At 37.0% G+C, this 27565-nt stretch overlaps 1 protein-coding gene across 11 annotated transcripts in view; it reads right to left on the minus strand.

Moving 5' to 3' along the window:
• The window catches only part of KIAA1109 (KIAA1109 ortholog), a 90768-nt gene that overhangs the window by 58263 nt on the left and 4940 nt on the right, over nucleotides 1–27565 (minus strand). For all 11 annotated transcript variants that reach the window (XM_029964039.1, XM_029964040.1, XM_029964036.1 and 8 more), the window contains exons 2-22: nucleotides 25660–25789; nucleotides 22846–22962; nucleotides 21368–21446; nucleotides 20627–20691; nucleotides 17086–17272; nucleotides 15964–16045; nucleotides 15236–15429; nucleotides 12777–12856; nucleotides 12136–12286; nucleotides 10389–10545; nucleotides 9534–9612; nucleotides 9148–9239; nucleotides 8201–8318; nucleotides 7664–7819; nucleotides 6988–7085; nucleotides 5832–6010; nucleotides 5580–5686; nucleotides 3814–4022; nucleotides 1379–1606; nucleotides 702–839; nucleotides 245–421 (exon numbers count right to left, since the gene is read on the minus strand). In XM_029964039.1, coding sequence (XP_029819899.1) covers nucleotides 245–421; nucleotides 702–839; nucleotides 1379–1606; nucleotides 3814–4022; nucleotides 5580–5686; nucleotides 5832–6010; nucleotides 6988–7085; nucleotides 7664–7819; nucleotides 8201–8318; nucleotides 9148–9239; nucleotides 9534–9612; nucleotides 10389–10545; nucleotides 12136–12286; nucleotides 12777–12856; nucleotides 15236–15429; nucleotides 15964–16045; nucleotides 17086–17272; nucleotides 20627–20691; nucleotides 21368–21446; nucleotides 22846–22962; nucleotides 25660–25756 — 2790 coding nt within the window. In that variant the 5' untranslated portion in view covers nucleotides 25757–25789. The remainder of the gene's footprint in view (nucleotides 1–244; nucleotides 422–701; nucleotides 840–1378; nucleotides 1607–3813; nucleotides 4023–5579; nucleotides 5687–5831; nucleotides 6011–6987; nucleotides 7086–7663; nucleotides 7820–8200; nucleotides 8319–9147; nucleotides 9240–9533; nucleotides 9613–10388; nucleotides 10546–12135; nucleotides 12287–12776; nucleotides 12857–15235; nucleotides 15430–15963; nucleotides 16046–17085; nucleotides 17273–20626; nucleotides 20692–21367; nucleotides 21447–22845; nucleotides 22963–25659; nucleotides 25790–27565) is intronic.

The raw sequence follows: 27565 nt of genomic DNA on the forward strand, positions 1-27565 counted from the left end.
GCAGAATTTATGCAGTGAGCAGCAGCACTGTCTCCGACTTTATAACGTGACTTGGACAATACTTCATTTGGCACCTCCTATCCATTTATAGAAATTATTAGATTTTCAAACTATAAAGGTTACTTAAGGCACAGATGCATCCAAATCCAGCTAAGACCACGTGCTTTCCAAAAATCCATGCCATACCAGTTCTAGAAGAAAGAAGAAAGGTAATACTTCAAAGTAAATAGTTTTTAGATGGTACCTGTGGTGCTGTAACTTTGGCTGTAAGGCTCCCAGCCTGGACATCTATGAGCCATGCATATTCCAAAGTATCACTTCCAAGGGGCAGACCTTCTGCTGAAAACATGGCATGAGCCCTCAGCTGCAGCCCTGACAGGCTGATGTGACCCTCCCGAAGAACCTCATCCACTGCAGGTCTCTGTCAAGGACAAGGGAGTTAAAGGCAATTCTTGGAAAAAAAAAAAATTCTTAAAAATAATATTTCCTACAGAACCTTCTCCAAAATGTTTTTAAGCACAATTAAGGAAATGCAATCTTGTCTTTTGTGCATTTCACTAAAATGCAAACTGGACAGAAATAAAGATTTTAAAACAGGATTTACCAACAGGAAAGTTCCAAACAAAAAGGAATTCAGTTTTAAGATCAACACAACTTCCACAATACAGACACATACATGTAAAAATCAGATTACTGACTACCTGATAGTTGTCATTAAGAAACAGATTCACTGGAGACAATACAAGCTGAAGCATTGTTTCCCTAAATCCTTTCTTCATCTCGAAACACAACCTTTCCAAGAAAGCTGTAGGGCACTCTGGACCATCTGGACTGCAATGCTAAAATGAAAAATAACCACACCTGTTTCAGAAAATACACAACACGGTTGAAATTTTGAGATTAGTGGCAAATCTCTGAGTAGGAAGCACGATAATTTTCCTTCAGGTGGATACTCAAAAAGAAGCCTGTGAAACTTTCGACAATTGCATAAACAGCAATTCAAGACTATTTGGGCAAATCCAATCTTTTATTCCTGGGGACCTCTCAGAGTACAGCTGCACACAGCAGAGTGCACCATTAGAAGACGGATTTGCTAATTAGCAGAGAAATCATAATGGTCAATCGAAAATATCACACAAATTAAGTTCAGTGAGTAAAAATCATATAAAAAATTATCCAGTTCTGCCTCCCAGATAAGCAAAACAAATGATGTCTCAAATCAGCTTAGCCACGGTTTCAGCAGAGAGTATACACACGCTTTGGTAAGCACCACAGTGAATAAACATTCCAGGGAATTAAATTTAGCTCCAGATTAAGAAACTAAAAAAAATAAATAAATTAAATAAAGCAAATTATTTTAGGATTTTAAAGCACTTACCACTGGTAATCGCCCATGCACTTTGTACAAATTAACAAGCACAGTGATATCCCAGGGGCGTAAAGTGAGAGGGTGAACTGGTTTGACTGAACTTTCATTCTCTTTTTTATCATTTTCCACTCCAACAGCTGTCCAGCCAGAGCTTGAGGATGTTGACAGGGACAAAACAGGGCTTGAAATAACCTCCTCAAAATCAGTGTACATGTCATCTTCCCCGAAGTAATTTTCCTAGGAAAAAGAATTATGACATATAGGAATGAATGAAAATGAAAAACATGTTGACAGTGTATTGAAATACAAATCCAATGTTCTTCTGTGTGTTAGTCCTCCCTAAAATAAGTGGTATAGCAGCAACCTACAGCTAAAGAAACATATATACTTCAATTTTATGAAAACTGGATAGTTTAAATGAGCAAATTTAGGCCACGTGCTTTCATAGGAAATCAAGGGGTTCAGTAGTTTTTGCAGTACTGGTATTTTAGATGAATGTAATACAAATATTATTATTGACATTTTTAAACAGATTTTGTTCTTTTAAAGACAGATAACAGAGTAAGAACACAAAACACATCCTGCAGGAAGTCACCCTCATCCCAATACTACTGGGAAAGAGAAAATCTATCACTAATAAAAATTAAAAAAAAACCAAAACACATCTTCTTCTATTTTACTTATTAAATGCACCAGAATCATATTTCTGAGAATTTGTCATGCCCTTGCCCTTAAAAAAAAAAAACTACAGAAGAATTTTCTTTGGGTATTTTTTTATAAGGCAGACCCAGCAGAGGGTGGTAAGAAATCCAGAAAGTCCTTAGTAAGAAACAGGGTGTGCAACACCAAAAAAAATACTTCCCAAGGTTACAAGGCTTAACGGTGAACGATGCATATACAGGAATCTCTATCACATGTATTAGAAAAGATAATGAAAACAAACTGAAAACAACATTTCAACCACAAATCGGGAAAACAAACATAAAAAAAACCTCTTAGAAATTCTTCAAGAGGTTCTCCCAGCACAGCTGGACAAAAAGATCAAAACAGAGCCATAAAAATTATAAAAAGAACAATAAATGCACATTTTTAAAACAATGTATTAATCTAAAATTTCCCTTGAGATTTAGAAGAGAAAAGCTAGATTTCAACTGAGAAATCTGCACCTAAAAATTAAATCATTATAGAAACAAGGATCTAATGTAGCACTGTTTACATCTACCTCCAGAGGCAAAGAGCACTGAAGAAGTGCTGCTTTGCTTGGAAAGACAGAACTACCTCATGAATTATGGGCTCCAAAAAAAGGGGCTCAATAAACAATTCAAACATGGGGGCTTTTCCTCTGCATCAGGAGAAATCAAGCCTTCCAAGATGCCACACCGGCCTATTTTTAATCTTATTTATTTTATCAACAACATGAAAAAATAATGAGCTTAGTTGCAAGTCCTATACCCTAAAAAACTGCTATTCATTGCTTACATGCAATGTTTATATAAATTCATGAAAATTACTGTTTCACTAATCCCCTGTCTCAGAAAACTCCTCATCCTCTGACTCAAAATAACAGCCTGGAGAGCATTACCTTAGCCCAGATCTGCATAGGTTGAAACAGACCTCCAGGGAAAACAAACAAGCAAAAACCCACCAAAAAAACACCCCAAAACCACACAGAAAACCCCAAACCAACAACCACAAAAATCAACCAAACCCCACGTGTTTCACTGGTACTCAAACAGAACTGTTGTGTTCAACTGCCTCTGCTTTTGTCACCACAAGGGAAGGTGAGGGAGGTGGGAAGAAATTCAACTGTTTCTAGACACCCTAAAAAATCAGGAACGGAAGAGGCCACAGCAAAAGCAACACAAGTACATTGTAAAGAATAACAGATTTACATCAAGGAAAGGATGAATCATTCTTCTTCACTATTTATTGAAGTAACTTTTTAAATTAAGCTTATTCTCCTGGCCTTCCCCACTCCCCTCCATGATCCCAACTCCAGAAACTTCACAGAATCTAATTAAAACAAAATCAAACAGATAATTGGGGCACTCTGCAGAACTTAAGATGCACTAAAAGTATGGGGTCTGCATAAAAAGGGTTGTTTACATAAGCTCTAGTTATAATTGTGATTTTATGTTTTATTTTACTGCTGCAAAACTCCAAGAAGAAATTTTCGGCACATGTCCAGAGCGCACACTATGCCTTGAAAGGAAAATTATGCTGATGTGGGTCTACATATATATATATATATATGTATATGTATATGAATTTTTCTCATAAGCCTGTGCCAATTGAATTCACCCCTATCAAAGTCATTCCAAACTAGTGCCTACAGAAAGTTTCCCTCCAAACTCACGTCTTCTGCGGAATTCCAGTTTTCCATTTCAAACTCATCGCTTCCCTTTCCTACACGTGGCCATTCACAGCTGTGCTCCCATGCCTACCTTTATGGACAGAAAGGCTTTGAGCAGGGGTCCATACAGGGTTATCTGGGAATCTGGGGAGAGTTCCAGTTCCACGTGGAGCTTATCCGGGGGCAGCTCGGAGGGGTCGAGGGGCAGGCGGGTGGAAGCTGTGGGAGATGAAATCACACTGTCGGTTGTTTTCTGCGACGGCCTGAGCACAGACAACATTGTTTCTTCCATTTCTGACACTTTGGAGCAAAATAAAGCAGAAGACAGATTTAGATCACAAGTCAGGCTTCTGTTGGACAAAATTCGGTGAATATAAATGTGTATTAAAGATATAGCTTGTATGGTGTAATTATGTGAACGTGTCTATGCTACAGAACTGGTTTCTCATCTCTTGTAACTATGGGAAGACAAGAAAATATAGAATATTTTAGTCCATGTTAATTATGCAAGAGAAAAACAATCCCTCGAGTTCTGAAAAAATATTCCATTTATTTATCTTGCTTTTGAAGTTAAATAGAGACATGCTTTTATTTCAGCAGCGTAGAAGATTTCCCATAACCCACATCTACTGCAGAGTAAACAAAAGGGAATAAACATGAAAAGTGCAAAAGTTGTATTAAAAAATTGACTCAAAAAAAAAAGAGAACCAGATGTTGCTACCGCAACAAACACGTTCTATGAGCAGCAGAGATTAGAAGTAAACTGGACTGTGCTGGATTATTCAGTGAAGGAAGCTGCAAAATTACCTGTGTATGCACCAATTTTCAAGTGCAGGTTTCAATTGCTACCATTCTGAGTAAATGTTTTCAAAATGTGAAGAATGCACACTTGACACGAGCTGGCAGTCTCACAAGAGCACTGAATGAACATCTGCAAAATCAATCTTACCTTTTTCTGCTTCGTCCTCTAAAATTTCAGTTCTTTTAGATGTGAATTGTTGGAACTCAAAACCTAAAAATGCTCTCCAGCATGTCTTCTAACACCTGCTGATTGAGCCTCATTCAAATTAGCCCTCATTATTCTTCTAATACCTCTCCTTCATCAGTTCTCCTTCTGCCATCTCAACTTGAAAGAGTTTTATGCCACCCCATAACTTCCTGCATACCTCCCTCTGCATTTAAATTAACTTACTTGTATCTGTGTTTAATGTTTTATAACTTTTTTTGCAAGCACGTGCTCAGAGGATATTTGTTATTTAGAAATATTTAGACAGTTAAATTTAGAAAATTCTTCGATATTAGTGTTAGACTGACCAGTTTAACACTCATATCTGGTGGCCATGGTTCTTCACTTCAACAGGGCTACAGTGAAATCTCAGTTTCATATCCATAAGTGGAAGACAAAGTGATTATATAGCATATATAATGTGTTCAAACATTTAAATCCTAAGACAACATGACTATATCTGAAGGGAAAAAAAGCTTAGAAAAGCTAAGAAACGTGATATTGCCAAAAACATCGTACTTCCTATTGAATATACCAATATTTAATATACCAAGTGGTATTTTGTCTTGAGCAACAACCCATTTAAGAGATCCACTTTGTTAAGGACAAGGAGAAAGGAACTGCAGACAGTATCCTCTTTTTTCCACAAGGAACTGGGACACAGTCTGAAATTTGGCAGCATGAAATGCTGTCAGTTTTTAAATCAAACCTGGTGCATTCTAAAGATCAGCACAGTCCCACGAGACATACAACAGCAGTGGAGTTCCAAATTCATTCCTGCCAATGTGATCCAAGCTCACAGCAGCTTCCAAAACGAAACACGTTAACAAGAAAAAGGTAGTGACACTTACAGGATTGCTTCAGCTGCTCATCTGCCTTCTGAGGATAAATTGGGTGCCATGAGTAGTCGATTGTAAACATCACACTGGGGACTGTCCAGCATTCAACCCATCCAGCCCTTTCAAAAAGAGACACCGCGCTTTTATTTGAAGTCCAATACTTCCATTAAATATCTTTCATGAACTCATGAAGTTGCTTTAATCACAAATGAAAGAAGCAAATATGATGAGCCAATATAAACATAAATCCAAACAAAAACTCACTCTTCTTGAGTAATGTTCCTCCATTTGGGTTTGCCTGTTTTCTGACCACTTTGACACTCTGAGGACATACAAGACTCAGGATTTATTTTATTAGGCTGACAGTCTTTCACCAGCATAAAGAGGGAGTATTTACTAGGATGACAATCTGGTAGGTACAAATGAAGATCAACATCTTCTCCCTAAAATCAAACATTAGGAACAGAGAAGTTCACTTTCATTCACTTTATGCACAGTGCTCAGGCTATTTGCATATGTATGTGTCATCATCTCCACTTTACAGGCAGAGTTAGACAAGAAATCTTTGTTTTCCCACCAATTTCTACTACAAACTTAAGAGCTCTGTAGTTCTGAACACTTACAACTCCAGTAACTTGCACATAAAAACACACCAAACCATCTGTAAAACACAGGGGCACAGCTTTCAGTGATTCCTGTTCTTTTGTTGTTCAAACCATACTGATAAAGTCATGTAGCAGGCCCAAGGCTACCCTACATCTCAACTAAATCACACTTTAAAAAGAAAAAAACCATAAATCAATGCTTTCTTTGCTGTAAAATTATGTAAAATTATCAACATCCCCATCAACTAGTTTTTTATTTTTAGTAGCAGCAGATAGCTTCTATTTCAGGGAAGACAAGAAGTACAGTCTTTCAAAGAATTATCTGTGTCTGTTAAAAGCACTTTATCATCATTATCTATTCTACAGAACCTCTTAAAAATCTGGAACATGGCTCTGCAAAACAGTTTGGGGGTACCTGCTCCAGTATTTGATTCTATCATTGAACATACATTAGATTTTCACATTTCATAAATGAAAGGAAGCAGAATTTCAAGTGATAAAATACACACACTGACTAACAGCCTAAGTATATGTAATAAATACACATATTAAATGTGTGTATATATGTATGTGTGAAGCATATGTTTGTACATATTTTAAGAAAGATTTTTATTTTTATATATATATAAATAAAACCAGTCCATGATTAAATGCTTCATACAAGCAAACTGAAATCATTTGCCTCTGTGTTACTCAAAGAAAAATTCTATGAACTTAAATGAAGTGAAATAGAGTATTTTTCTTTCAGGAAAGAGATAATTGAAAATGTCCTGATTCAAGAAGCTATCTCATATTTAGAAGACAAAAGAACTTACCCTTAAAGAGAATCTAGTATTGCATGTGGTTGGAACAAAATCAGTGAAAGGCAGACTAAAAACAATGTTCAGTGTTTCTCCACAAGCTGCCAGATAAACTGGGAGAGAAGAGGAAAAACAAACAACAAAAAAATCTGTCAAAATTACTGCCTATTTTGTTCTCACACAAGTTATCAAACACACAGGTAAAAATAATGAAAACATATTAAAGAACTCAGAGGAAATTGCCATTTTAACTACAGTGTATTTACAGTAATAAATTACTGCTATAAATTATTCTCAAACTATTTACTCCCCACGGCTTGTCCTTTCTAGAAAGACACTGTACTTAGCACTATGAAATTGCAGACAAACAGTAAAAATATCTGTAGTATCTGATGCTTTTCTTTATTGCTTCAGACATCAGTTTTTGGACGAGAAAACACACACTGAAAGTTCCTCCGGTTTCTGACGAAGTGTTGAGCTCACTTTTAACTAGAACACAATTTAATGATTTTTAATCCATCATCTTCTTTCTATGTTGAAATTATAAGATTTGAGCACAGTGTAAACTACTGAAATGCTGAAATATTTGAATTCTGTTACTCTCTCTCTCTATATATATAAATATACACTGTATATTTTGTAATAATTTTGCAGTATGTACTACTTCTTCCAAATAAAAAAATGATCTCACCATTCTCTTGTTGTTTGGTGGAACAGTCAATCCAATTGTGTTGATTTGCTGCCCAAATCATTTCAAATTGATGAAACATGACTTTGAAGTTCCACATATATGGAACAAATGAAAAAATATCAGGTGCACTATCACTGGACCAGTCTTGGATCAAATCTAAACCCACACAAAGTAATAAAAGGCAAGTTAGTAGCAATCAAATGAGAGATTTCTTCTTTTAAGATTTTAGTGTTGTAGAAGTTCATGATTGCCCTGAACACATCAGCAAACAACATTAAACAAATCAATAACTGTGATAAGAGATCAAATTTAGTTCAGATATCAGAAAATTAAATTATGTGCATCTCTACTGAAAAGTAAGAATGTCATGAACTTAGACACACAGAAGCATCAGGAACTTCGTTCTCAGAAACAATTTGTTGTCCTAAATATGAGAAACCAGACAACCTGACCTTGCACAACTCAGCAAAATTTGACAAGAAATCCCAAAGAAAGAATATTTAATTTGATATGTAACTTATTTAGTAAAGAGGTTACCTGTAAAGAAGCTTTTCTGAGCAAAGATGAAATGATAGGTTGCTTTATAAACCTCAAGCTCACATTGCCACGTCTGGGGCATGTTCCATATCCGGGGATAGCTGGCATTGATATGGAACTGTGAACAAGATATTAAAGCACCAGAATTACCTCAAGAGATGACAATGCTTGACCCTGTAGCTCAGCAGTTTTCACATATGTACCCTGCTGAATAATTAAAATTGTTCTCCTGCTGGGATGAACAGAAGGCCTCTCCAGTTCCTTAATAATTTAATCTCTCTTTCTGCATTTGAAGGTCAAGTGTTAGTATATTAATTTATTTGGAATGGTATATCATGAATCTGCTGTAGTAGATGTACCAAGCAATTTATAAACAAAAGTTTTCATCAATACACCAAAGAAAATCCCTCAGAATACAGTATTTTTCAACCACTGATACAACTCTCAAATTCAAACATTAAAAAATATGACCCTAATAAGGTCATTTAAAAAACAATAAGAAGGGTAATCTACAGAATGATAGTATTGTAGAAGTGAAATATTAGGTAAACAAAAGAATAATACAGTATTAGACCTGTCTCAAGTAGTTCAGGCACATTTAAGTACTTTTAAAGTATTTATGTGCACACATTCTATAGCAGAGCTAGTGAGTGTAATCATTTATTAAGGTAAAGCCTGTATGAACATGTGGCTACACAGCAAATGAGGCAAGATCTGTAAATGAAAAACACTAACTTGGTATATAAATTATGTAAGTCACTGGAGTTACATGCATGCATAGTTATGTGTGTATATATAAATTCATATATTAGTCTTGCAAAATACATTCAAAAGGCATTTTTCTCTACTGTTTAAGAACCTAAAGACTGCTCCATAGAAAAATAAATATATTCTTCATTAAAAATCCTCTAGAGACTGAAGCTCTATGTTTATTAATGCAAACTTACAGCCAGCATTTCTGCTTCCAGGAGAGTCCTGTACTGCATACTGCTCGTGGCATCAACGTGCAGAAGCTGCCCTTTAATTGTGGGTGAATAGCCTGGCAAACAAAAGTTATCAAATAATCATTCAGACACAAGAGTTACACCAATATTTAAACATCCTTCACCAGAGATTTCAGCAGGCCACTAACAAACAAGAAGTATCCTGATGGATTCACACATAATGTCTTGCAGTGAACTGGGCAAGGCAGTATTTTTGTTCCTTTGCATAAGAATATACATCTCCAAGTCACAAAGGAAGAACACTACGAGACATTCACACACACAGGAATTAAGATAACTGCTCAGGAAAAAAAGATTAGGAAAAAAAATCAGGCTTAGCCTTAACTCACCATTTTCACCTACTGTCATGGGAATATTTATTTCCAAATATGATCCTGCACCAACATTTACATGTACAGCATTAGTTTCCTGCATTGCAAGAAAGGAAAACAATGTAAACATTATTTCTAGGTTTGTTGCATCAACCAGTGTAGTTCATACCTCTGGCTCTCATTACCCACACCTGGATTAAGGCACCTGATTATTCAAGTCTTTCCTGCTTTTAGAAAAATTCCTGATGAACTACCTGTGTGCATCGATACCAAATAACACCATTTTTAGGCTTAACAAATGTTGAGGCCCACTATTACAAACAGCATAAGATACTCTGATCCAAGGTATGTGAGGGCAGATGAATATGTATTTCTAACATCACATTTCTAACCCGTTCAGTCCCCCAAAAAAGAACAAAGCAGGTATACAGTGAAGTTATGCTATATCCCATTTATAAGAGTGGCAACAGGGGAAAGAAAAATCCAAATCCCTACACATACATGTTTTGTCTCCCCCAACATCACCTCTCCAGTACTATTAGATATAAATTCGATATCAGAAGTTATTATCTTTTCATCATGATGAGCTTCATCATAGCTTAAGACTGCCCAGGAAATGTCCAGATCATGAATTCCCAAGACTGTAGGAGCCAGCATGGTTTAAGATGTAACTTGAAGGCTTAAAAGAAACTTTAAATAAGCCAACAAATTAATGCCTCTCAGAAAATACTACTCTTTGAATGCTTTACTCATAATTACTGAGCTTTTAAAACCTGCAATAAACACCTGAGACAAGTAAAACTGTGCACAACCAAAAAGCAGAGTGGAACCACAGAAGACAAGTTAATTTCTTGACAAGGTTTCATTATTTACCCTGTTTTTGGTAAAAAGCAAATCAATGGTGGCATCTGCAATAATATTCATCCGCAGTTCAAAAGCAAGGATCTGTCGTGGCTTCCCAGGCTGAGCAATTTCTGAGACTTTCATAACTTGGTAGTCTGGTGGGAAGAAAAACTTCCACAAGCAATCCCTAGTGGGGAAGAAGAAAAGAAAAAAAAAAAGCTGTCTTTCATTCACTGAAGAAAACATATGTATATTTATGCATCTGTTTGGTGCATTTAATTATTTTCCTTTTAGCTGAATTTTTAGACAACCAACGGGTGAGATAAGAAAGAATGTTTGTTTAAAATCTTCATCATGGGAGCCTTCCAATTCATGACTGAAATTTCCAGAAGTTTCAATAAGAAGTTACTTTTGGACAAAAGCCATAAATGGATTAGAACAGAAATATTTTAATTCAGAAGGCAAACAAGGTATTTTTTTTCTTCTTATTTCTAATCCTCAGTTTACAAATCTGCTACAAAAACATAGTAGGAAGTAATCTATTTTGCTTCAGTTTGTGCACTAATAATTGATGTAATGCCCAGAAATAAACAAAATACAAACTTTAGGACCTCAGAATGAAAATCATATTTCTACAGATTTATAGAGGAACATGCAACTACATGACAGGAAAGGCACAGCAATGAAGCACAGACAGCAGAGCTTACATAGGTCTCAAGAGAATTGAAATAAGCCTTTAGAGGGGGTTAATTGTTTCCTGCACCAAGCACCTGACCATTGTAGCAGCTTCAAAGTTTCCAAAACTCCATGTTCTATCCGTGGCACGATGCAAAAATTCCCAGTATGGATCTCTGAACTCTACATGCACTGCACAGGCACCAAACTGCCTTCTGCCAAGCCAGGTAAGATTATAAAAAGCCTACTCTTATAGGGCAGGCCTTCTTTAAAGTATCATTAATGATTCACTGCCCTCATGTTGCTAGTAAAAAATTCTAGAAATGGACATTTTCTCTTAAATCGTCTAGGATTATTTTTATATATATATGTAAAATGACTACTCTTTGGTCTGCCATCCTCACACTCCTAAGGGACAGTTAATCATAGTAGTTTCACAGGAGAATTAGTGAAGGCCAAGAAGTATCAGCCTGTAATTAATAGGGGAAAAGAGAGAAAGCACTGATGATGTCACTTTTACTTAATAGTCCTTTATTCTCTCAACAGTCCCATTGTCCTCACCACAAATACTCATGTGCAAAAGAGAGAAGTAGAGCTCTGGCCTAATATTTTGTCACTAAAATAACTAGATAATAAATACTTTGCAGATCACATCGAGGAATTGATTATCCTAAGCAGGGAGGAATTATTCCCCCCTCATTATTTCCATAGCCAGATTTCTACTTCTCTACAATTTCCTCACCAATATGTAGTGTATTCTCACCCACAGAGCTTGATAAATCTAAAGATCACCAATTAAAAAGTTAAACCCCTACTATGTAAAACTTGATAAATAATAAAACTCCTTTGCTCACAAAGAAGGGGACCATAATTTATTAATTTAATAATAAAAATTCACAGAGGGGATTTAGGAAGGCTAACAAGATAAACAGCAGGGAATTTTCTAATCTTAATCCACTGGGGCAGGACTCCTCTTTCAGGCTGTCCAGTCTACTCTAACCCACACAAATTAGAAGTCAGCAATCTCCCGATGGAAATTAATGTTTTCTCACCAATATTAGATATCAAAGATGAAAACTAAAGCTGTAAATCATGGTAATACCTCTGCCTATCAGCCCAAGGACCATAGTTGAAGTCTGTTCCTTTTCCACACACAATGTCCAAACCCCAACAGGGTGGCAGATCCTGTAATTTGCTGTCTTCGTTGCTGGCTTCTCCATCATTACTTTCCTCTGTCTCCTCTGGTACAAGACCTATATCACATAATATAATAAACAGATTATTAAAGGAAGCTGCTTCAAATTAGCATGAAAAATGTTTGCTAAGCACAAGACAATTGAAGTGTCCTGATGTCAGTTTTATTTGAGATCACCATAGTGTGTAAATATAAAGACATAATTCAGTGCAGAGTCCCAGTGGAAAGCTAAGAAATATGACCAAAAATCCTTGGGATTGTCTTAAACACAGCTCACCAGAGGCAGTGATACACACAGCAGTTTTTAAGGATGCTTTTTACCAATACATGCACATTTAGTTCCAAATCCTACTTACAAACCTTGAAAGAAAGATTCGGTTAAAATAATTTCTACAGACAATGCAAGTAAATGAAAAGGAAGACTTAACTATAGTAGACCCACAATTAATCATAAAAATTCAAGAAGTCAAAAAAAGAAATTGTCTAGCAAGTCCAGCAGCCTTCAAAAACAACCTTAAAATGTTATGTTTGTATTTAACAGAAGGTACCTGGTTCATCCATATAGTAATAGATGTCAACATCATTGGATTGCATCACAACAAAACCTTCACCCATCAGCCTTGGTGGTCTGTAATAAAAAGTGTAAAGATAAAGGTTAAAAATCCATGTGCTCAGATTAAGCTTTATGAATTCAAGTAATTTGAAATGCAACATATTAAGTATAATGGATTTGCATAATGATTTGCCAAAAAAAAATACTTGTTCATTATGTTGCTATTATTATTATTATAATTATTACATCAAATAACTTAAAGTTTAGTTATTTTAAGCATGAGAATACCATGTTCCTCTCCACAAAGACATTGCTCAGATATTATAAACCACAAGTAACTATCAAAGTTTTACTTTCATTGTTTCTTTCTGTCAAGAGTTCCTTTCTCCTTGTCCTATATTGTTCTTTCACCTGCTAATTGTTTTCTTACTAAAATAGCACCCTAAACCAAAGGGACAAGACATTCAGTAATTAGACCATTAGTTAATAAAAAAAAAAAAGAGAAAAAAAGCTGTTCTGCCTCAATAACACTTTCCTCAATATAAAAGGATGTGATAAAACTGACAGACAAAACACTTCTCCTAACACTATTATATCGATATGTTACAATCCCTTTCTTATAGTGCTACCACATAGTAATATATTCTATAGTAGTAATACTATTGTAATGTGAAAATTCTGGTTTTACTGCAAAACATGGTTTTGCAGCTTTTCAGCCACTTTCATAAGCTGTCACTCCTCAACAAAAAAAAAAGCCAATTCCAACGACAGAAACACACGGTGTAAGAGCGAGACCTGTTAGAAGCACATTGCCCATTACCCCGCAGCTCGTTTCAAGGGCAGGACAGCTTGGAAAACACACAGAAGGCAGCAGGTGCAGAGACCATGCACTGCCAGAAGTTCTTCAAAAGCAACAGAGCAGGAACCCTGAAATCAATTTTACCTTGCGAGTGAAAGACTAAATACTTTAACAGCAATTAGATAATGGCAACGAACGATAATGACATTACATCATCATTTTCAAGTATTTCCTAATATCTATCCTGAACTTCCACTTCAAGCCTGCTGGCTTAGTTGCTGCTCTCCAAACTTGCTCTGCTTTGACCTGCTTTTCCTAGCACAGTTTGTTTTTTTTTTTTTTCCTTGGATTTTGGAGGATTTATTTGCAAAGGGCGATGGAGGTGCTGAGGTGGGCGTTTGTAAGATAACAGGACAGTTTTCAAGGTGAGGTTTTGATGTTTGTATTGATTAGGCAGTCTCTTACAAACTTCACCAAGTCACTCAGCTGTTTGTCACACCTGCATTGCCTGCAGGAAATTCTGAAATTTAAAACACCCAGCTTAAATTTTAAGCCAAAGAAGCATAAGAGGGCAGGGTCTAAAGAGTTAAACACTCTCATTTCCAGTGAACGGGGTAATTTGTTGAATCCACCCAGTAAATTAGAGCACATTTTGTGCATCCTTCAGCCATCAGGAGCTGCAGGGATGGTAAGAGCACAAAAAGAAAATACTTAGAGGAAGCAGGAGAAAAAGCTAATAGTTTGAGTATCTTAATCCTATTTTGTTTTAATCTTGTTTGTTTTCAATATTAGTTGGAGAAATTTCCTTTGTCGTCATGTTGGAAGAGCAAGATTCTGTGCACATCCACAAAATGCCCTTTGGAAAATACATAGAGGCATATTACAGACAGCAGTATTTGGCTGATAAAAAGCCAATTAAGGTACAGTCAAGTGATGTACAGTTTATTTTATTACTTCGTGCAAGCCCTCTTGCTTGTGTTTGACTTACTTCAGCTTGTTAAAGCTGCATAACCCCACTTATGCAGAATACACAGAGGTAAAAGGATCAGCCATCTGCCTGCAACAGATAACGTGATTTCCACTCCACCAAGTATTATGCAGCTTTTGCCCATTTTTTTTAAAATATTTTCCAAACCATATGTGAATCAGCTTTACGGAAGTCAAGACCTTAAACCTTGCATTTAACCCACAACTGGAATATTTACCACTGGCAAAGCCTGTGACCAGCTGTAACACCTGAAAGAAGGAAAATACAAGTTGAATGTGGGATGCCTCAACCCTGGAAACATCCAAGGCCAGGTTGGAGAGGGCTCTAAGTAACCTGATCTAGTTGGAGATGTCCCTACTTATTGCAGAGGAGTTGAACTAGATTACCTTTAAAGATCCTTCCCAGCCCAAACTACTCCATGATTCTATGTTTAATCACAGAGCAGAACACACACACACACAAATAAAAACTTAGATAGAGACAGAAAACCACTACTATTCTCCACACATAAAATTGTTTCAAAGATCCAAAATTTAAAACCTTCAGAGTGGTAAAAATGCAACTGTCTAAACACACTAAGTAAAATACAGAAAGACAACCAACATTCTCTTCTTTTTACTAAAATAAACAATAAAATAACACGGATATAAAAACACCCCAAACTTACTCATCGTTTTGCAGACCAACATATCTTGGACTTGGAACCAGCATGACTCTAACATTTTCCAGTTTCCCTTTCACAATGTGCATAAACTGATCGAGGTGGCTCGAAGGTGGTTTTGTGGTGTATGTCAGAAAGGCATCATCAAAGTTAATGCAAAGTGTTTGTGGCTGATAGTGATTCCCAAATGCCAAGCGACCCTACAGCAAAAAGCAAACCCAATTTCTCATTATGCACTCCTCTTTTATATTATATGTATCTATTTACCCATAATAATGAAGTTTAATCAGATATATGCAAATAAAGACCATGGACAAAAATCCTGACCATAATCTGCGCGTTACCTAAAAGTACTACCTCGTACATTAAACTCTCAATATTCTCTCTAAGTATCTCTATTAAAACATACAGGAAGAAAAGAGAAGAAAAAACCAACTCCAAACACCTCTGAAAAGCCCAACACCCCACACTTTTTACAACAACATTCATTACTTAACTTAATTACTTGGTGATATTCTTGAAATCCTTACAAGTCTAAGACACCGGTATTTCCCAAAATACTGAGAACATTACCACATTTCCACCAGCACCAGCAGGATTTGTGACTCTGTCAGGGGAGTGCTGGTGGTGTAATTTTAAAACTTTATTAAACCACGAAGGAGAACAAAAGCCTCAAACAGAATGGACAAGAAAAATGAATGGCAAGCTTAATTTTTAAGGATCTTGTCGCTTACCGTGCTCACATTGACTTTAATGACTGGAATAAGTGACCTCCACGAAGAAGAAGGGTCTTGAGATTCTGTTTTTACTTTAACACTAAAGAAAAAAAAAAAAAGAGGGGTTATTATTTCGTCTTTTCTTCAGAAGAACTAACCAAATTATTCTTCTAGGGATCTCCAGTGCACAGATCTTGGGGAACACTCTTTCTCTAGCAGATTACTTGCCAAGTCCTCCCAAGCCTGGAAGAACAGCAGGAAGCACACAGAGCTACACCTTGGCTGCTGACACAGGTAGAAAGCAAGCTGCCATGGTTAACTCAGAGCAACAATAAAATAAATCTTCCTCAGGGGAACTTGGTCTGTTCTAAATACTCCTATTGAGGCTTTTCCATTTCCCAGGACATTTCCCTCCTCCTTCCTGTGCCTGTCAGCTTAAGATGGAAACACAAAGGGACTGGCTCAGAGGCACAGTCCTTACTCAAACTCAGGATTGACACAGCATCCTGCACCTACCCACTAGGTAATTTAGTAACTGGCCAGCAGCAGTGAAAGGACCCAAGTCTCATTAGATCTTCCCTGCTCCTGACAATAAATCAGTCTGGTGTGATTCTGCTCAGAGAGAGACTTACTATTGAACATCCCACTCCACTACACGTAAGCCACACGGAAAAACTCCTTATGTACCCACACCATGTTTTCTGGAGTGCCCCATAAAGAGGAATTAACAGAAGAAAGTTTGTGTAGCTACCCACAATACCACAGAGATCCTCACATTTTGCCCATTCAATGTCTTGAGCAGCTGTTACTTCTACTGAGTAAAACCATCATTATTCTGCCAGCACAACCCTCCTCAAAACACACTCCCTTTCTACACTGTATTTCAAACAGATTTTTCAGCCCGTCTCTGATCATTAAACAAGAGTGTTTGGTTTGGTTGGTTGTGGGTTTTAATTATTATGGAAGGAAGTCTGAGGAAAGGGAAGAGATTTAGACTTTCGGGCTTGTCAGTGCAATTTCTCTCTGCTGTGCTTCGATCATTTGGCCTCCAGAGCACACGTTGAACAAAACATTACCCAATTAGTTCAGGCCTTTGCAGAACAAAGCATCAACAGAACAGCAAAATGAATAATAATTTACCTTTCAAGATTGGTATGTGTTCTCTGCCTCCCATTTACTTGTGCTCTTTCATCATCTTTCTTTGCTGGAATTATTGTGGGATCCAAGCCAAACAGTTCCTGAAGTTGTCCGTAAAGCTCAGAACGGTTGTACACGTGAAATTCAAAGTCATTCACCATAATATACAGTCGTGTTTCTGCCTTTGGATCTAAACAAATAGCAGGAAAAGAGTTTCTCATTCTTTTTCAACATTCCCTTGGAATATTTGCAGTTTCTCATATACGCACATTTTGCAAAAACAATCCACAGAGTACTGAACAAGCTGCTGAAGTAATATTAAAATGCAGTAAAAAACTCTACAAAATAATTACACCATCCCAAGCAAATCAGTAAAACTTGGCAAATAAGACAGTTGCATACAAAATATAAAACCTGAAAGGCATTTCACCCTTAGGTCACAATCCAAAAATAAATCCAGGCAAGAACTGCACAAAATGGTAAACAAAGTCTATGAAAACAAACAAAATCCCTTTTGATGCACCACACAGAAGCCTCAGTGCAAACTTCTTTTTAGCACAGATATCAGTACTTGAGATCAATTCCATCTAAAAAACCCATGTGGTTTTCTAGCCAAGCTCTCTGGTACAGCATGCCTGAAATGGGAAAAAGCTTTCTTGTACAGAGAAACAGGAAATATTCATATGCAGAACTAACAAGATCATACTCATTTTGCTCAATCAGTCCACATTTTCACAAATTCAAAATTCTAACTAATATCAGCTTGACTCTCTGATACTTAAAACCTAGTTTAACATCTGCTGATCACATACAGAGCTGGTTGGGACATACTTCAACATCCTTTTGGCTCAGATAGTATGACCTAATTATGGAGTTAATGTGAGGGAAAGGCTCGCACCATTTCCCCCTAATTACCCAGTTGAAAGAGTGCCCATTACACATTCACTCCAGAGACCTGAGCTGCTCTAAAAACCTCATCTGGTCTTTCTAAGTCAAATAGACTTTAGGAAACTGAAGCATCAGTGGTTATCACAGCAATCTGTAACTCCGGGGGTACAAACTGAAGGCAACACTTCCCAAAGACAATATAAATTAAAAAGTCAGAGCAAACACTGTTGTGATCAGGGTCAAGAGAAGAAATGCAGCCGCCCAAGAGCCAAAGTTTAGAGACACCTGCTTGATTCAATGCACTCTCTTTGCTAACAAATTCATTTGTCCCCCAAAATGACACATCTATACAGCACTCTGTTCCAACAACAGCAACCCACCTTTGACCTCTCGCAGTCAAAGCACCAGAAATTTCCATATCATTATAAAAAAAAAGTAAATGTATAATAAATCTCCAGAAAGCACTGACATCACAGTTTTCTTGAACAGGAGACAGAGAAAAGTTAATGAGCCAGTTCCAGTTCCTTCCTGTTTTCATCAGAGCACCATCAAATCCGTTTGTTCCCAATGTTAACTTGCATCAATAAAACACAGGCAAAGAATGTCATGGACAAGGATTGGGATACACACCAGCTCACCAGGGAGATCTAACTATCATCAAGAACACAAATAAATATAATTTTTCAATTCCTGGAGACAAGCATTAGACTTCATTAACTAAATGAAATCATAGCTAGTAATTCATTTCTTTAAAGGAGATTTAAAGAGACAAGTATCTCTTTCTCCTAATAACAAAAATGAGATTTGACCTCCACACATCTATTTGCCCAAAACACTTTCGGAAAAGAAAAACAGAAAAAAGGCAAGGAAAAAGAGACAAGCAAATCTAAATATCATCTTATTGAATGGTTCAAAGAAGTATATATGTAGGTTATGTACAAGTAACTACCAGATTGATAGCAAAATACTGAAGTTTTATCAACAGTTGTTGATCCAGGTGACTAATGTAACTAAGGGTTTGAAAATTGCCTCCTACAGAGCTTAATCAAGATGCATTATTTATTTATTATTTATTCAAATGTTTGTATCATGCCCACCCAAACGACTCAAATACTAAATTAAACCTGATGGAAACATGACAAAAGCCACTCCTGACAATAAAAAGTAGAGCAACTGTTTCTCAAAAACAGTATTTCCCCTTCAAAACATGAACTACACTATAGGGTCTTACAATGTGAAAATTGATAATGTGCTGTGGCACCTAAGCCAAGACATCTGGGTGTGCCCTATTCACAACCTGATCCCCCAGTTTTTGTCCCTAAGCCACTTTCATTTCTAAGGTATGTACAAAACTTACTCTCCAGTCCCAGTATGATTTAACTTAACACTGAAGAGTATTTTAGTCATGTTGCTTTGTTGTCAGACCTGTACACCTCTGACTTCCTCGGTTACTTGGATGTGGTCTTAAATACCATCAGAAAACTTTAAAGCCTTGCAATATTGCCATGCAAAAATAACAGCATAGAAGACAGACACAACTATCTTTACTGTATTAAATTCATTTCTTCATTCTGTGAGCCACTAGAGAAATCTGTTTTAACTAGCAGATGAAGGCAATTCTATGAAAACCTGTTGGACAGTAACCTGTGGTTGGAAAAATCTAATTAAGACTAGGTTCCATTTCTTGAATTATTTTTCTTACGGTATAAAGAACTTGAATTGTGCCCTATCACCTCAGAGGGTTGGTAGTGCCTCAATAAACAGGAGTGAGCAGCTCTTAGTAACTCCTATCACTATAAGAGTGGTGTCTCACATTCCCCTGACTAATTGCAGGGCTGCTGAGTTGGTACTGACACAGCAACAGCTGTACAAGCTTGCTGACAAGTCCAAGAGGCTTCACACCATCAGAAGCCACTTCCAAAGGCAAGATAGCAAAAAAAACACAACACCTCCAAGGTTCAATGACCCTCTCAACTAATGTCCTCAGCTGTAGACAGCTGCCATTTCTGAACCTCCTTGAATTAGCAACGGAGCTGTGATGGCTTCAAAAGTCAAGAGAGGCATTCAGCAAGATTCTAATCCTATAAATGATTAAGTACACATCCCTAGGCTACTTATGCTTTCTCACAGTGTTTTTTGCAGATACACTTAATCTCTTGTATCTGGGGTTAATCATCCTTCTTCAGCCAGAGATAAGGAAGAAAAATAAATCAATTTTTCACACTTTCCCACTTCTACACCCACAGATGTCATCAAGACGTGGGCTTATCAAATACTAAAGAATACTTTTGCTGAAATACTGAAAGTACAACATCAAAACTGAGAAATTAAAATCACTTCCAGAACATAAGATGTCTCTATTCATCATAGTTATAAACTTCAATACAGAGGCAATTATGCTTGGACTACAGCTAATGAAGGCTACTATTAAGATTAATGGTTTGTCTTAAGAAGGGTTCATGTCCCTGATAATGAATCCTGTATTTATTTCATTGTGGTGTTCTAGTCTGCAACCAGTTAAAAGTACCTTCTGATGATTCAATGTACTTTAGGTACATATTAACAAATCAATTACACATTTGTGATTGAGTAAATAAAGTATTTTTCTGTTGGCCATCTGTAAATTTAAACTTTGAAACCTTTTTGGGAAACCTACCATGCTGTTTCTGCTTAGGGTTGTACATCTTCCACCAGCGAAATATGATAAATCCATCCTGAATCCTAAATCAAATAAATGAGATAAAACAGAAGTTAAGAGAGTAACAATCCAACATCCTTTGTGCAGCTGCATGACACGTTGCCTTATGCAGAGTGCAGAGATCTGCAATATTAAGCAATATTAAGTGTATAAGCAATATTAAAGCACAAATGGTTACATCATAAAGGACACAGTGTAATATTATACAGCTACTGCATTAGCTGAAACTCATATAGTACTCCATTGCCTTCTCAAGGCTTTCCAAATTCGACAGCAAGAATCAAAATTACAAGCTATTTGCTAGTGTGCAGTTCATGGAACGAATCATTCTGAATTCCAGTAAATAAATGCAAACTACTTGGCCAAGATGAATCTTCCAGACTGAAAAGCAGGAGCATGGGGGAGTCAAAGACATTAATGAAAAAACATTCTCTTTCCTACTCCAAAGTGTTTTCTTTTGCAAATATTAAGCACAACTACAATCTTACCTAGTATTTACTCCCAAATGATAATGCTGAAGCAGCAGATGAGTAACAAGTATCCAGGAATGTTAAATACTATAACCAAATGAGGCAGTTTAACATTTATAAATATACTGCTCGTTTGTAAGGCTGTATTTTGATATGTGTTATTTATATGTATACATTTCCTGTATTGAAAATTGTTATTTGGAAGAGGGACTGCCTCAGAAATCTGTACCTGATGGACATGTCTTCTGTGATGAAATAGATTTCACGCACCATGACTTTTCCAGAGAGCACAGAGAACGAAAAGGAACCTAACGTGGAAAAAAGTTTATCAGACATTAGCCTGAAGCTGTTGATCCTTTATATTCTGAGCAGGAAGACTAAAGTATTCAATACCTGAAATGGTTTAACCGGCTATTTTGAGTTTCCCCTTTGAAGGAAAGTCAGAAATCAGGAACAAAAAGTACACAACTAAAAGATGGTGGGTTTGGCACTACCCGAGAATACAACCAGCCCCCTGAGACACATTAGTCACCCAGAAACATTCAGGTGCCTTGCAAAGCTTGTGAAAGGAGTTAGAAAAGCTATTTTCAACATTTATAGTTTCAAGCCACTGTTTGCAAGACTGTAATTGGAGAAATAAAGATTCCTGAGAGACTAATCTTTTAAATTTTAAATGGCTATAAGGACTTCTGTCCAATTATTATGAGAAATTGTGTTTACAGCAGGAAGGATTAATAAGCATGAAAAGACCAGCAGGTAATGCAATAGCCCATATTTTTCCTAAGGCTTTTCACCTCACCCACAGAAAGTTAAGTAAACCATGATTTAAAAAAAAAAAATAAATCAACATTAATCGACTGAAACTAAGCTGTAAATCGTGGCATTTAATTAATGTTATGTTCTACTTACTGATTAAGTTTATAAAGAATACCATATCTTTGGCCAGCTATATCAGCTGTCTTTACTTAATGGCAGTTTCACAGAGAAATTTTAATAAAAGCCTATAGATCAAGTGCAGCAGCCAATAAGTATTTCATCTATATTGCTCTTCAAAAAGCTGGATTTGAAGATGGTTTGGAATACAGCTCTTAGATTCTTGAGGATACAAGCAAATGAATTGCAGGGGTGTCTTTGGCAGGCAAGTGTGGGTGGGATTTTTTGGTTTTAAGTTTTCACTACATTTATGGTCAGTCCTTGCAGATAAAGTCCAGAACTAAAGTCACTGCTGTTCTGTGAAGCAGACAGAGGAAGGCAGAAGAGTAAATGAAAGAAAATTCAAAGTGTGACTGGAGTGAGGTTGTGGGCTATAGCCCTCTGTGACTCAGCACCAGATATTTTTGTAATGTGGGTGAGTGCCCAAGGGATTTGTACTGACCTGTTTTATACAAAAATGTTTGAAATATTTTAATAAAACGTTAATGGATTTTGATGCAAACGTTCTAGCCAGTATCAATTCTACATGTCACAGTCCCAGTATGGATTAACATGGTTAGTTGTTCTGACAGCTTATTTAGAAAGCAAGGACAGTGCTGGAACAGGGACTCAAGGGTTGACACTCCACTCCATAGCAAACATTTTCAAATGACTATAACAAAGGAACACTGATTTTTCCCTCAAGTTTTTAACAAGTCAGGGTATAATAAAAAGCAGTAAACAGTGCCTTACAGTGATAATGCAAGTAGTGGCACTACATTAATCACAACTTACCAATATGGATGTAGCCATGCTTATATAACCTGTTAAGAACCAGCGTTAGAATGAGTCCAATGTTCCGGGAATTATAATAAGTTAGGTAGATAATCCATCCACAGGACAATATTGTTGCTGTTGAAAGATTACAATTAATTAAAGCATTTTTAAAGTACACTGACCTAGATAAAAACCTTACCTATTCAGACTATCAGGCATAACAGTGTTCTTCCTAATCTCCAAAATAATGATGGGACCCTTTAATGAGTGTTTTCAGAGGGAGGGTGTGAGAAGGGTGGGAGGAACAGAAAACTGGAAGTCCAGAAAAATATACATTCTTCACTGCTCTTCCATTCCCCAATATAAAAAACCTGTCCTCCCAGAGGACTTGCAGATTTCATTACATCATTACAAACCACATATTTCACTATATCACTCATCATCTAAGAAGTCAGGTTTCATAGATCGAACCATGTGGTCATTGATTTCAAAACACCTTAAAAGAAAACCCAACACCACAAAAGCCATACTACACTCCTTCTCTACTCTTCTCCAAACTGTGATCTGTAACTCAAACTTCTAGCCTTTCATATCTTATCACAGGAAACAATATTATCACATCTGAAATCTTTTCCTGAGCTGCTGCATCCTGAGACAAACATACCAGTCCTTGGGTTAGCAGAAATCTGTCAACAGCTCAAGCATGGAATTTGATAGGAAAAAAAGGAAATAGCAATGAGAAAAATGTAAAAAAAAAAAAAAGAGAAAAAAGTAGGTCTGCTAATCCTCAGAGTAATTTTTACTTTAGTTGATTAAGAGCTAGTAATCTATTTCTAACTACAAGGGTTCTCAAAGCTTCCAGAAGGACAAACCCAAAAGGAGTGGCACTGTCAGGGAATGGACTAGTCCTAATTCACTTTTCTGATAATTACCATTCCATTTCATCCAAGGTAGAGTAGGAAAAAACCCTGAACTTTGTAATAGAAATTTTTCATTTATGTGTATGCCGCCTGCTGAAAAACTCAGATTTATTGCGACTTTTATGGGAAATAAGAAGTACAGAAAGGTATATGGGTATGATGCCTTCACTCTGCAGAGAGTTCAGATGATCACTCAAAGAAAACCCCCCAAGCAAACTTACAAAAAACTTATAAAAACAACCTGTCCTTTCACTGCCCCTTAAGTTTTTGCAGTGCTCCATAACAATGCCTGTGCCTTGCTGAAAGATGAGGTGAAGGGAGAAGAGAAAGCCTTGCACAATAACTTTGTCTTTTCCTTAGTGGCAAAGTGTGACCAAAATTCAAGCAGCTCACACCCTCGGGCAGTTCAACTGCTTGACACGTCAAAACAAAACTAATCAGTGGGGGTGATTAGACAGGAACAAAGCAGGGAGGGTTAAAGCTACATCCCAGGAGAGAAACTGCTCTTGGCATTCAGCAAAGGCACACTCCAAGGACAGTGTTTGCCTCCCTCACTTTCAGATGAGTAACCCACTGTAGGGCCTCTAGCAGGGTAGGGAAAAGGGTGGAATGACTCACCCTCGGAGGGTTCATGCCAGCAATAAAGCTTAATTTCAGATTAAAGGTCAACCAGACACCTGGGGTCAAGAAAGTGCCCTCCTGAGGTGACATATGCTGAGAAAAATCAGCAAACTAGTGCAGTTTTCAGGCACTACAGTTCTGATCCACTGCCTTTACCACTAGACCTACCTCTGCCTTTTCTTTTCCCCTCACCAAATTCAGTCTCCACTCTCAAGTGACAAATCCCACAAACTCTATTCATTTCATGGCTGTATTCTTGATTTTAAAAGCCTCTTTACTGAAACCATGTTTTGGAAATTATATCTGGAAAGTTGCACTGCATGTGATTTTCAGAAATTATTCTAGAATTGAACAACATGTTCATCTCTGGAACTCATCACCACTTTTACTGGGATCAATAGCTGTTCCAGCATTCAGGAGAAGAAATTGCTGGTGTATTTTTAATGTTCTCTTATAACAGGATACCATAGGTCAGCAGATGAAAGCAAAGGAGGAATGGCTGGTTGGAAGTAGGTCAGTTAATAAACATCACTTGAGTACATTTCTATCCAAACCTTATAATAACAGGAGGCAAGTCAAAGCTTCTGGAGACAAACTTTTCAGATCTGTTCACATTTGTTCCACGTTTTACCAGTGAATTCCCTTATTTTCATCTTGATTACACTGAGAATTTTATGTTGAGTCCAAACTTTTTTGGCCTATGTCTTTTTCATTCAGTTTGACCTACTGAAAAATAATTCCAGTATGTCAATAGCCAATAGACTGCTTTTACCTGCTGGAAGTGAAAAAACAAAGGTATTTTTCCTGTGCTGTCCCTCACTCCAGGTCCCAGAGTCAAGGCTGAAAAGCAGGCATTACCTACCTTTGGAAAAGTCTAAATTCATTACACACCTTAGGACTCTCACCTGGACACAAATACAACTTAACACTTATTTTGCTGTCGTTCATCCACCTATCCATAGATTCAGAAAATGAAAGTACCTACACAAATACAGGCAATAGCACTAGTGCTGTAAAAAATTCAGCATACCCCAATCAGGAATGTTTACAAACCCAGCTCATAACTGATTACACAACAGTTTGGCTTAAAGGCTTATTGTGGCACACAAATTAGTCTTGAACTTGTGTCATTACACACAATAGTCTTGAGATCACTTTTCAAACTAAACCATGTTAAATGGCAAGTATGTACAGATTGGTGTAACGTTGGTTTTGTATCTGCCTGTCATGCTAATCCTTTGGTATGGTATTACAAAAGAAATTTAACCAGAACAGGATAGATTAACCTTACCTACTAACAGCCACACCACGTTGGAGTCATGTTCTGTTAGGAAGTCTTCCAGCTGCGTGATACTTGGGACAAAACTATCATTTTTTCTTTGATCCATTGCTACACTGTTTTTGCACCAGCACCTATAGAACTGAAGGAGAAAAAAAAAGCCCCACACATCAAAATCAAAGTGAGTAACAAGCACAGTGCAGAATTACGAATTAACTTCTTTTAGTCCTTTAATAACATCTTCATGATCCTCAGCTGCCTCTTCTTCTGCTCTAGAAACGCTTCCATTCATCTCTGCTGGAACAGTTTCCAGGCACATGCCTCCCCAAAACAAATCACAGGTCAACAGAATGCCAGAATATGCTCTCCAAATTTAGCACCATGAATGTCCTGTACTGCATATAAAAGCAAATAAATGTATACCAATGTTGTGCCACAGCAGTAAGTCAAAAGATAATTGAACATACAAGTGAAAATTAGTCTCTGTTAAACCTTCTAACACGCAAAAATGTAATATGAGACTAAACTCCTGCCAAGAAAAGGCCAAAACAGACACTTTCAGGAGTTATGGAAAATTCCCATAACCTTCTACTCTACTGTGTCCATTAATTCTTCTTCTTTAGGTGGATTTGTTATAAAAAGTGACTACATGGTGTCTGTGTTATAGAGAGCAGAAGACCAGTCCTTCTGATCTCACACACTTATTCAAACCACCCATAAATCACCTTGCAACTGGGTTATATTAATTAAATGTGATTAACAGGGTGTTGCTCAACTCAGCAACATCTATAATTACAAAGCAGTATTTTCCTTGCATTAGTTTCATTGGAATTCTTTTCCCTTGTCAAGCTTTCTTGCAGGAAGAAAAGCATTAATTCTGCTTTATCTTTTCTGTTATGGTTTTTTAACACCTTCCAGCTCCTGGCAGTCTGTCTTCCTGTCAGTACTCCATCCTCAAAGAATATGAGTAGATTTTATTCCCCTCCTTTGTCAAGACTCTGATGCTCTCCATCAAGGGCTCTAGAACTTAAAACTAAGTAACATCCTTAGTTTTTCAGCAGCGTAACAGCTTTGGAACAGTCAGTATTTAGAAATGTTACCAATAAAAGTAACAACTTATCCAGTTTTTCCTGTAATATCCACCCTACTCTCATTATTGGAAAACGAAATGTGGAAGAAGTTGGAAAAAAAATGCTTTTAATGCACTTGTTTCTCTCATTGTACCTTAAACCAAGAGCCTGTGTTTTGAACTAAAATACGAGTCCCAAGAATAATTGCTATTAATTTGTCCACTACCCTTTCTGTAAGAAGGAGTAGAATAGGGAGAAAAGAACATGAAAGCAGTAGACAGAAGCAAAGAAACAACAACAAAACCCCAACCAACCCCAGTTTCCAGCAGTGATGATAAAGAAGTTACTTACTCCCCGACAAAGAAGGATAATAAGTATCACACACACGTACACAGACTTGAAAACAGAAGCTGTTGTTTTAGAAGGGATGTAACAACAGCAAATTAAATCACATAATGGCACTGTGATTTGCTTTAAGACATCCACAGTACCTTAATAAAAAAGCCACATGTCAGCTTGTGTTATGAAGCAGATGATGCCTCTGTGGGCAGCCTCTGGGAGCCTTTAACCCGTGAATCACAGGGTAACGGGAGAACCCAAACCAGCACTTCCAGCATTAAGGGAGGAAAGAAGGAAGAAAAACTTGTTTTCTCCCTTTCTTACCAAGGGACAAACAGGGTCACTGTTGTGATCAAGACCATCATGGAACTGCTGTCAGTAGGTGAGGACTGCCTATCTATTGCCTCAAACACCACCATTATTTAATTCCTCCATGAAGCAACCTGGGGCTTTTTCCTAAGAAATTATCACCCAAAGTTACATGCAAGTATTGGACTCTGCTATTTGGC

Source organism: Manacus vitellinus, unplaced genomic scaffold (assembly GCF_001715985.3).
Source record: "Manacus vitellinus isolate BGI_N305 unplaced genomic scaffold, ASM171598v3 scaffold_69_pilon, whole genome shotgun sequence".
NCBI lineage: Eukaryota > Metazoa > Chordata > Aves > Passeriformes > Pipridae > Manacus > Manacus vitellinus.